At 37.3% G+C, this 12,271-nt stretch overlaps 1 protein-coding gene across 1 annotated transcript in view; it reads left to right on the top strand.

Annotated features, from left to right (window-relative positions):
• The window catches only part of LOC133862496 (uncharacterized), a 68,028-nt gene that overhangs the window by 48,102 nt on the left and 7,655 nt on the right, over window positions 1–12,271 (top strand). The window contains exons 10-11 of the mRNA XM_062298336.1: window positions 11,686–11,736; window positions 11,852–11,920. Of these exons, the coding sequence (XP_062154320.1) occupies window positions 11,686–11,736; window positions 11,852–11,920 (120 nt within the window). The remainder of the gene's footprint in view (window positions 1–11,685; window positions 11,737–11,851; window positions 11,921–12,271) is intronic.

The raw sequence follows: 12,271 nt of genomic DNA, 5'->3' as shown, positions 1-12,271 counted from the left end.
TCGATGTATAGATGGGGAGAGTTGTAGTTAATATTATATATTTTAAATGCTATATATATATCAATCAAAGCTCACCGAGATGAGTACAATGAATATATTATACAGCAAGGGTTATTGTGTTCTATTAATGTTTTCAAAGCCTCATATAGACCAACGTCTTTGATCCTTATGGATGACTCTACCTCCACCACCTCTTCCATTGCTTCACCGCCCCACCCAACCATTCCCATGTTTGTGGTCTTCACCGTCCCTAACATGAATCACTCCCTGAATATCAAGTACTCCAAAGGGAATTTCATGACTTGGAGAACGCAACTCCTTGCCTACATCTGCGGTCAAGATGCGTTCGGGTTCTTAGATGGCTCATCTTGGCCACTTGCCCAAATTGTTCCCAATACCAGCACAGAAGCTGGTGCTCCTACCACCATGGCCAATCCGAAGTATCTTGCGTGATGCCAAAGGGATCAAATGATCCATGGCGTGCTAATTTCCACGCTCACTAAGCCTTATGTTGTTCATGCTGTAGGATGTGCTACTACCCATGCTTTATGGACCACATTGGTCACTATGTTTGCCTCTCAAGCCCGGGCTCGCGTCGTGCATATCTATTTTCAATTAGCCACAGTCAAGAAATGGAACGCCTCTATCACTGAGTATTTTCAGACCATTAAGACCTTGAGTGAGACTCTGGCTGCTGCTGGTTAGCCCCTAAACGACTTTGAAAGTGTTTCCTTCCTTCTCAAAGGTCTCAGACCTGAGTATGACCTGTTTGTTACCTCTGTAACAACGCGTGTGGATCCTTTATCCATTGATGAGCTTTATGGACATCTTCTTGCCCATGAGATGCTTATAGAATAGCAGCTCCCGTCCATTTGATCTTGCCTAGCCCTCTGCTAATATTTCTTCTCGGTCTCCCATGTCTAGAGGCTAAGGTTACCGTGGCTTGTTATCTTCCTCCGGTGGATAAGACTACTATCGTGGTCGTGGTTCTTCCTCCATCAACCAAGGTCGTGGCTCCTACTTCTCCAATGACACTGCCTCTTCATCACGGCCTACATGTCAAATTTGTGGCAAGCTGGGTCACACTGCACTTCGGTGCTGTCAAAGGTAGGATTCAACACCTCCATCTGAATCTCAGCACAATCCATAGGCTTATTACTTTTCCCCTACCTTGCCTACTGAAGATAACTGGTACCTCGATACCGGGACAGCTCATCACGTTACTTGTGAGCTCCAACATCTCAATCTCTCTTTTGAGGACTACCATGGTCAGGATCAGATTTGTGTAGGAAATGGAACAGTTTTGCCTATAACGAACATTGGTTCTGCATCTCTCACTCTTACTTGTCGTCAATATCTCGTTAAACAACTCTTTCATGTTCCTTTAATTTGCAAAAATCTTCTCTCATGATAACTCAGTGTTTTTTTAATTTCATTCATTTTATTTTGTGATTAATGACTGTCAATTTGGAATCTCACTTCATCAAGGCCCAATTAAGGATGGGCTCTACCAACTCTATCCTTCGCCTAGTTCTTCCTCTTCAATAAAACAAGCACTTGTAGGTGAGCAAACCTCCACCGATCACTAGCACAAGCCCTTTGGTCATCCTGCTCTTCGAACAGTCAACCGAGTCTTATCTTAGTTTTATCTTCCATTTTCCTAATAAGACATCGACTCCTTGCACTGCCTTCTCCAGCTCTTTCTATCGATGGAAATCGTTATTATGTGTCCTTCATAGATACTTTCAGTCATTTTACATAGGTCTTTCCCATTCAATCTAAATCTGATGTTATGCCTGTGTTTTTCAAATTCAAGCCATGGTTGAATGCTTACTAAACTAAAAAATTGAGAGTGTGCAAACAAATTGGGGTGGCGAATATCGCAACCTCCATACCTATTTTAAACCCATTGGCATCCTGCATCGTGTTTCATGTCCTCACACGCATCAACAAAAAGGATGCGTTAAAAGAAACACCATCATCTTATTGACACCACATTGGCTCTTCTAGCTAATAGTCATCTTCCCAAAACCTTTTGGGATGATGCGTGTCTCACTTCTCGCTACCTCATCAATAGGTTGCCCACTCCATTGTTGAAAAATAAATCTCCATATCAAAAACTTTGTACCCGCACTCCTAACTACACCTTCCTTAAAATCTTTGGGTGTGCATGCTTCCCTAATCTTCGCCCCCTATAACTCTCATAAATTCTCTTTATTCCAAACAATGTGTCTTCCTCAGCTACAGTCCAAACCACAAAAGTTACAAGTGCTATCAGACTGAGTCTAGCCGCATGTATATCTCACGGGATGTTTCATAAAACTGTGTTTCCCTTCGCCATTACATCATCACTCATTGAGTCCTATGCTTCCCAACCTGCTCCCTTTATTCCACCTCTCCATATTCCATCACATAATTCTACTCGTCCTACACCTCCTCCTGCAGCATCAAATACAACTCCATAACCTACTCCTTCACATTCATCTTCTGCAGAACTAAGTGTGACTCATTCTCACTCCAGTGCTCATACTCCTTCTCGCACTCACCTTATGCGCAAAGGGCTTAGAATCACATTGTTCAACAACGGAAACTCACGGATGGCACAATAAGATACCTTGTGCCTCGCACACTATTGTCCATGATTGCATCAGCCCTTGTAGAGCCTACATGTTTCTCGAGTGCAGTCACCATCACTGAGTGGCGTAATGCAATGCAGTGGAGTTCAAGGCCTTGCTCCAAAACCATACTTGGTCTCTTGTTCCTCCAATGGCAGCCAATAATGTTGTGGGCTGCAAATGAGTTTTTTAACTTAAAAGAAAGGCTGATGGGTTCGTTGAACGCCACAAGGCACAGCTAGTTGCCAAGGGCTTTCATCAACAAGTTGGACTTGACTATCGGGAGACCTATAGCCCTGTTGTCAAACCTACGACTATAAGAATTGTGTTATCTATTGCTAACTTTGTAGGTTGGTCTCCAAAACGAATTGACATTTAGAATGCATTTCTTCATGGCTTCCTCTCTGAAGATGTATACATGATTCAACTACCTAGATTCATTCATCCAAGCAATCCACATCATGTCTGCAAGCTACACAAAGCTCAATACGATTTAAAACAGGCCCCCGTGCCTAGTTTTCTAGACTCAGTGAAAAACTACTCTATCTTGGATTCACGGGCTCCAAGGCAGTTTCCTTGTTTATTTACCGCAACAACTTTGTCACCATGTGTCTCATATATGTCAATGACATAATTATCATAGCCTCTACCCCTGCTGCAATGATTGAACTGCTTCAGCTCCTCAATGTTGATTTCGCAGTTAAAGATTTGGGTGCCCTTCACTATTTTCTTCGGGTTGAAGTCCTCCTAGTCAAGTCGGGCCTTCTTTTCTCCCAAAGCAGGTATATTTTGGACTTATTGAAGAAAACCAACACATTGGAGGCCAAGCCTATCACGTCCGCAATGGTAGCCTCCTCTGTTTTGTTGGCCTTCACCAGTGATCCAATGGAAGATCCTTCTCTCTATCGCAACACGGTTGGATCCTTACAATTCCTTGCACTGATACATCAAGACTTGGGTTTTGCTGTTGATCATGTCTGCCAGTTCATGCATAGACCGACTAAACTAACTTGGCAAGTTGTAAAAAAGATTCTTCGCTACTTAAAGCACACTGTGTCTGATGGGCTACTCCTTCATCGAACGCAATCCACTTGCCTTCAAGCCTACTCGGATGCAGATTGGGTAGGCTGCCCAGATGGTAGACGCTCCACAGGAGCCTGTTGTGTCTTCTTTGGCTTGAACTAATTTCATGGAGCTCTAGGAAGCAACCCTCTGTCTGACGCTCCTCTACGGAAGCAGAATATAAAGTTTTTGCCTCTCCTTTGGATTCAAGCTCTTCTTCATGAGCTTGGTATCTCTCTCTCTCTTCTCCACCTAAACTATGGTGTGACAACATTGGGGCTATGTACATGTCAGTAAATCTTGTATTTCATGCGCACACAAATCATGTGGAAATCAACTTCCACTTCGTTAGAGATCTCATTGCTAATAAATCATTGGATATTCTCTTCAATCCCAGCCCGAACCAATTAGAAATGTTCTTACTAAACCACTTGTCTCCATTCGGTTTCGAAGGTTATGTTTCAAGCTCAACATCTGATCTGCCCCGTTGACCTTGCGGGAGGGTATTAACGCACATGACTTATCATCAAAGGACTCGATCACCCAAGACACTTCTCATCCTATACGTGAGTCTAGTGATAAAGAGATAAGAGATAGGAGCATGAAGAGATAGAGATAGGAAGACATTGTAATCTAACTCAAACTCAATGTATAGATGAGGAAGAGTTATACTTCAATATGAAGACATAGAAGAGGTAGATTTGTAGTCAATCTTATATATTGTAAATGCTATATATATATATATCAATCAAAGCTCACTAAGATGAGCACGGTGAATATATTATACAACAAGGGTTATCGTGTTCTGTTGCCAATGTGGGACTGAAGTGTTATACTCATGGATTGAGATAGGGGGATCCTTTATCGCCACTACTGTTTGTGGCGGTTATGGAGTTGTTGAGCAAGGCGATGTCTGCTACAATAGATAGGGGCTTCTTGTCTGGATTTTTAGTGGGATCGAGGAACAATGAAGAGTTGTTAGTGTCCCATTTACTATTTGCTAATAATACTTTGATTTTTTGTCATGAAAATTCCAAACTATGACATTTGTGGTTATTTTCTTATGTTTTGAAGTTGTTTCAAGATTGAAGATTAATTTGGCAAAAATCAGAAATCATTCTTGTAGGTGAAGTGGGAGATGTAGAAGGGTTGGCTCGTATTGTTGGTTGTAGAGTATCTTCTTTGCTGATGAAATATTTGGGTTTGCCATTGGATGCTTTCTTATAATGCTATATCTATTTGGAATGGCATTATTAAAAAAATGGAACGTCTGTTGGCTAGATGGAACAAGTTTTATTTTATCCAAGAGAGGTAGATTGACTCTGATCAAGGGTACTCTTTCCAATTTACCTACGTATCATTGGTCGCTTTTACCTATTCCAATGGGTGTGGCAAATAGGCTTGAGAAACTTAAGGGAGATTTTTTATGGGGTGGAATTGGGGATGAGTTTAAATTCCATTTAGTGAACTGGTCGAGAATTTGTACTCCAATGAAATCAACTGGTTTTGGGGTTAGAAATCTGATTCAGTTTAATCGAACTCTCTTGGGAAAATGGTTGTAGCGGTATGCAACAGAAAGAAAGGCTTTATGGAGATTGGTGATAGATACTAAATATGATAGTCTAAGGGTAGGTTGGTGCCCTAAGGAGGTAACGAGGCCATTTGGAGTCAAAGTATGGAAATTATAAGGAGGGGGTGGGAAACATTTTCAAAATTTGTTAGATATGAGGTGGGTGATGGGTCAAAGGTTAGTTTTTGGCATGATGTGTGGTGTGGGATATACCATTGAAAATATCTTGTCCGGACTTGTTCAGTATTTGCATGTAGCAAGGATGTGTGGGTGGTGGATAATATGCAACTCCAAGATAGGAATATTCATTGGAATTTAATTTTTACTAGATTAGTACAGGATTGGGAGGTGGATGTGGTATTTTCATTCTTTGAGATGTAATATTCTTTCTGAGTAAGAGAAGGAGATGTGAATAGAATATGTTGAAGTCCTTTCGAAAGGAGCAAGTTTGAAGTGAAGTCTATTATCAAGTGTTAACCAGTCCTAATGGATCCCCTTTTCCTTGGAATAGTATTTTGAGAGTTAAGGCTCCTTTGAGGGTGGTGTTTTTGGTGGACGGTGGCTTTAGAAAAAATATTGACGTTGGATAATTTTGAGAAAGAAGGATGTTGTGGTGGTGAAGTGGTGTTGCATGTGCAAGAAGAGTGGTGAGAACATTTATCACCTTTTGATTTATTGTGAAGTAGCTAGAGATTTATTGAGCTCTATTCTTAGTTTGTTTGGTGTTGATTGGGTTATGCCTAGAAGGGTGAAAGATTTGTTGGTGAGTTGGGGAGGTCAGGTAAGGCATGTTAATATTATGGAAGTATGGAGGTTGGCTCCGTTGTATCTAATGTGGTGCCTTCGGCGAGAGCAGAATGCTCGCCAAAGATTATATTCAACACTTTATATACTTGGATGTTAGCACATCATAGCTTTTTCCAGTTTTGTAGATCTTTCGAACTTTTGTTCATTTTTTTCTCCTAATTATGGGGTTCTCTTGAATAATAGGGTTGCGCCCACTAAGCTTTTTAATGAGATTGAATTACTAATAAAAAAAAAACAACTTTTATTCCTATTTCTCTTATTCATCCAAAAAAAGGGAAGAGAAATGGTGTCTAAAAAATGAAAATTGCCTTATATTTTCTTCTGTCCATGAAAGCATCATCTTAAGGCATATGATCATGTTAATTGGGACTTCTTGCTTTATTTGTTGCAGCGTTGTGGTTTTGGGGAGAAATGAAGGGCTTGGATAGAATTTTGTATTTCTACGATGAGATTTTCTATTCTTGTGAATGGAACCCCGTCTGAATTTTTTAATAGCACTCGTGGGTTGCGACAAGGAGATCCACTTTCACCTTTATTGTTGGTTATGGAGGCATTGAGCCGGATTTTGATTGCGGCAATGGATTAGGGTTACTTGACACGATTTTTAGTGGTATCTAGGGATTCTAATGCTTTAGTTGTGAATCATTTACTTTTTGCCGATGACACTCTAATTTTTTGTGGTGCGCAAGCAGAACAAATTTGACATTTACGCTGTATTTTCTTATGCTTTAAGGCAGCTTCAGAATTGAGGATTAACTTAGGAAAATCAGAAATTGTTCCTATCGGTGAGGTGGAGGATGTCGAAGGGTTGGCTCAACTCCTTGGATGTCAGGTCGCATCTTTTCCTATGACATACTTGGGTTTGCTGTTGGGTGCTTCTTATAAGGCCATTTCTATTTGAAATTGTGTTCTTGAGAAAATGGAATGACAGTTGGCTGGATGGAAGTGAATGTATTTGTCGACGAGTGGTCGGCTGACTCTTCTTAAATTTACTCTTTCGAACCTTCCTACGTATTACTTGTCGTTGTTCTCTATTCGAATGGGAGTGGCTAATCGACTTGATAAACTTCAAAGGAATTTTTTATGGGGTGGCATTGGAGATGTGGCAAAATTTCATTTAGTGAATTGGAACAGGATTTGTACTCCATTACAATCAAGTGGATTGGGAGTTCACAATTTTATCCAATTTAATCGAGCTCTGCTGGGAAAATGGTTGTGGAGATACGGTAGGGAGAGTGAGGCATTATGGAGAGGCATCAAATTTGAGTCTAAGGGGTGGGTTGCCTTCTGAAGAGGTGTTGGGTACTTTTGGAGTGGGCGTGTGGAAAGTTTCGTAACTTTGTTCGTTTTGAGGTTGGGGTTGGGTCACATGTAAGTTTTTGGCATGATTTGTGTTATGGAGATAGATCTTTGAAACAATGTTTTCCAGTTTTGTTTAGTATTGTGAGGAATCAAGATGCGAGGGTGGCAGATAATTTGGTTGTTCAAAATGGAGTTACTCAGTGGAATGTCATTTTTATGCGTCCAATCTAGGATTTGAAGATGGAGATGGTACTTTCTTTCTTCGCTCGGCTCTATTCTATTTTGGTTCGACATGGAGAGGATAGGTTAGTTTGGAGCCTCTCCAAAAGGGGTCTATTTGAAGTGATGTCCTTAAATAAGAAAGATGGCCCTTCATTTCCCTGGAAGAGTATCTGGCATGTTAAGGCTCCGGCAATGGTGGCTTTCTTTGTATGGACAACAATTTTAGGTAAAATTTTGACACATGATAATCTGCGAAATAGGAATGTCGTAGTGATTGAGTGGTTTTTTATTTGTAAAAAGAGTGGGGAGTCCATTGAACATCTGCTACTTCATTGCCAAGTTGCCCCGATCTATGGAGTTACATTCTTACTTTATTTAGGGTAGAGTGGGTTATGCCACGAAGGGTGCTGGAATTTTTTAGTAGCTGGGGCGCGTCGTTTAGGTATGGTCCAATTAAGGAAGGTTGGCGGTTAGTTCTGTTGTGTTTAATATGGTTTCTTTGGCGGGAGTGGAATACGCAGCACTTTGATGGTGTAGAGACATCGATGTTGGAGCTACAAAAAGCGTTTGCTTAACACGTTATATATTTGGATAGCGGCTCATCATAGCCCGAGTGTTTTTACTTATGCAGATTTTTTTAATTTATTTTTTGTTCGTTCCTATTAGGGGTACTCTTGTATACTTCCTGTGTATTAGGGTTGCGTCCCTCTACGCTTTATTAATGAATTGACATTACTATAAAAAAAAAAATCAGAATTTTGAAATGTTAGCCGCTTACTAGGTGTCAGATACTCGGACTTTTTTGATGTGTAGACATTGGTGCATGATGACATAGCTGAACTATTAAATTTCCTTTTTTCTTCATCTTTAGCTTAAGGTAAAATGAAGCTTTTGTGTATCATTGGAGATTTATCAAATATAAACTCAGACGCTCTTTGGTTAGAATTTAAAATGTTTTATTTATTTATTTTTATTTTTGACCAGAGGCATGTGGGATGGATCCAATATTTGTACCTTGTCTACTGTCCCTGGCACGATTAAAGTCTCTGCATAACATATCATTGAAGCTAAACAGGCTCAATTATAGTAGCGTTTTAACATGATGTCCTAAGGTATACAGCAAGATTTGTTCTTTATAAGTCGGGGAAACTTCATTAACCTTCCATAAACTTTCATCATATTTGCAATTATCCCCCTAAACTTCAAAAACTCTCAATATAGTGTATCCATCTTTCATTTTTTTTGCAATATCACCCATCAGTTAGGATTTAATGGAAAATTCTAACGGAGAGGTATCAAAATACCCATACTAAAAAAAAAAAAAAAAAAAAAAAAAAAAAAAAAAAAAAAAAAAAAAAAATTGTAAGGATTTAGGTGTTGGTCAGGATTTAACAGAATTTGCAAAAATACCCGTGCCTGAATATTTAAAAATATATATATAATTTTTTAAAAATCAAACAGGGGTATATGTAGAATTTTGACAGGACTTAACAGAAAATCCTAACGGATGGGGGAAATTGAAAAAAAAAATAAAAAAATTGAAAGATAATTGAGCGTTTTTTAAGTTTAGGAGGGTAATTGCAAAAGTGGCGACAATTCAATGGGGTTAGTGAAGTTTTTCCTTATAAGTTTCTATCTTTGCCTTCCATGTAGGGGTGTAAATGAGCCGAGCTCGAGCGAGCCAGTGCCGAGCTCGAGCGAGCCAGAACCGAGCTCGAGCTCATTCATTACGAGCTCGAGCTCATTCATCACGAGCCCGAGCCGATCTCGAGCTTATTCATCACGAGCTCGAGCCGAGTTCGAGCGGTAATAATTAAGTCAAGTCGAGTCGAGCCGAGCTTATACGAGTTTAACATTTGTTCTTTTATTACCATTAATTCTACTTTCCATCAAAGTTAGAATTAATTAATAAGAATCATTAACTTCTCGTAGTTAATTAACCAACACTTTATTAAGGTGTATTAATTAACCATTAACCAACAATTAATAAAGGAGGATTAATTTACACATTAAGATCGAGTCTAATAAGTTGTCTTATGTGTCAGGTCATGTGGGACATTGAATTCTTACAAGAAGCACTTGTTATTAAAACATGTGATTCTCACATGTTAAGGGACACATGTTAATCTTATATGTGAGTTGTATTAAATTTCATACCTACTGGTTTGTAGGAAATTTATGTCATTTAATTATAAATAAAAAAAAATGTAACAATAGTCAATATAAATATTAAGTTAAAACATTAATAATTATAATAATTATATTTTCATATGGTTCTATATATCAAATGATAATAATACCTTTTTTTTTTAAAGTCTAATGATAATTCTTAGATCATATGATTCATATCTAATGGTTATGTAGCACAAATGCACAATGTTATATCATATGATCTAAATTCTAATGATAACACCTAAATTATTATCATAATTAACACATTAGTAATTCCAATCGAACCAATCGACCAATCCTAATAACTTAATTTGGGATTATATGAATTACATTGTCATTATATATGAATAATATGATTAAGTTTAAAAAGTGTTATTATAATTCGTATAATTAATATGAATTCATACTTATGTATATAATCTATATACCTAATCATTGTATCTAAGACTCTAAGTATTATTAATAATTATTAGATACTTAAAATCTTACATCATACTTAATCAGTGTATCTAAGTATCTAAATACTTAATCATTTTATTTGTATGCTCATATGAATCAGTGTATCTAAGTATCTAAATACTTAATCATTTTATTTGTATGCTCATATGATCTTAGATTTTGAATCACGTGATGACGGTGATGTAATGATTCATAAGTATCTAATAATAATACTTATAAGTTATAACATTGAATATAGTGAATCAATAATTACATGTTATATGCTACAATGTTAATTATATTATTATATGATCATATAATCATATTATATTACATAAATAATATAATATGAATTATATGATTAAGTATTTGAATTGTCATTATATCATATGATTATATGATTAACAATTAAGTATTAATATTATTCACTTTTACTATTTTATATACATATTGATACAACCAAATAATTATAATCAATTAATATTTATTGACTATTTTTATTTGTTACTTAATTCATTCTTATATATAGTATATTGTACAAATAAGTTATATATTAACAAATTAAAACTTATTTTTAACATATATATATATATATACGAGTCGAGCCTTAATAAACGAGTCGATCCTTATACGAGCGGGTTCACGAGCTTTAATCGAGTCGAGCCGAGCCGAGTTTATACGAGTTTGCATTGTTTAATAATCGAGTTTGATTTTCGTGTTCACGAATAGCTCATTTAATAATCGATTCGAGCACGAGTCGAGTTTATTCGAGCCGATCCCGAGTAAGCTCACGAGTAGCTCAGCTCGTTTACACCCCTACTTCCATGTAATGTATCTTTATATGGATGGAATACAAAATGGTAGTTAGTTGATTTCTTTTATCACTGTTCAACTTCAGCAAAAAAGGCATTAAATTATGTAAAGAGGAGGAATACTAGAATAATGAATGCATAGGTATTCTAGTGAAATAGAGAATGATGCATTAAGAGTTCATTGGTGGAAAAGGAGAAAAATTCAAAACTTTAATAACCGTGTCAACTTAATAGGCAATGTTGGGTCAGCAGAAAGCTTGGTTGGCACCTACGAAACAGATAATGGTGGAGTGAAGCGCTTTGTCTCCCAGCTTACCCACGGAGATATACTAGAAGTGTGTTTGCTAAGAGGGTCTTCTAGACTATGGTTAGCCTCAAAGACCAAGATACTGTAACTAAAATCAATTAAAAAAAAAATCATGTTTTCCAAGTCAATCTGGGCCTTTGAATTATCCATGAAAAAGGTGTGATGTCACTTTTGCTTTTCTGCTCTTGAATTTCTGTTATTTGGATAGTACTGGTTGCATGAGATAATTTTTGTCCTTGGATATATACTGGAAGAAAGAATACACTTCATCTATCAGAAGCATTTATACGTTTCTGTTGTCTTAGTAATTTATTTGTCTTTTTTGTTTGGTATCAAATATATGATCAAAAACATTACCTTTGGTTTAACTACTTTCAGGTCAGGCGCAACCTCGACCAAGCCAAGACCATGTTGGAGGCCTTAATTAAGGTTGTTCTTTCTAATTGAACTTTCAAAATATATCCTGGGTAGTTTTATCTTCTTGTAATGCAAATCTCCTGTATTGAATTATAAGACTCATTATTCAGTATTTGATTTTGTGCAGAGAGAGGAGATAAAGAGAGAAGTAATGGAAACTGAAGTTAGCCTTCAAAGGATCCAAATGGAGTATAAGGTATGCATATGATGTGTATTATCTTCTTTGATCTCATGTATATCTGGGAAGGCTCCAGTGATTTTCTGTTTAATGTATGAATTTGTTTTTAGAGAATTTTAACTTACATTCTACATAGTTGCATGGTATTTCTGAAAACTGACGCTTGGCGTTTTCTCTGTACTTTCTTTTTTGTTCAAATTCAATTCATATATCTTATTACTTTGTGATTTGACTGACTGTACTTTCCCGTGAAAAGCATCTGCTGTACTAGAACTCCCTCTTTTTCTTTTCTTTTCTTTTCTTTTCTTTTGTGTGTGTGTGTATGGACCATGGATTTAGGTTGCATTTTGATGGGCAAGAACTTTTGTA

This window comes from Alnus glutinosa, chromosome 3 (genome assembly GCF_958979055.1).
Source record: "Alnus glutinosa chromosome 3, dhAlnGlut1.1, whole genome shotgun sequence".
In the NCBI taxonomy this organism is placed as follows: domain Eukaryota; kingdom Viridiplantae; phylum Streptophyta; class Magnoliopsida; order Fagales; family Betulaceae; genus Alnus; species Alnus glutinosa.
This window is presented reverse-complemented; position numbering and strand designations above follow the sequence as displayed.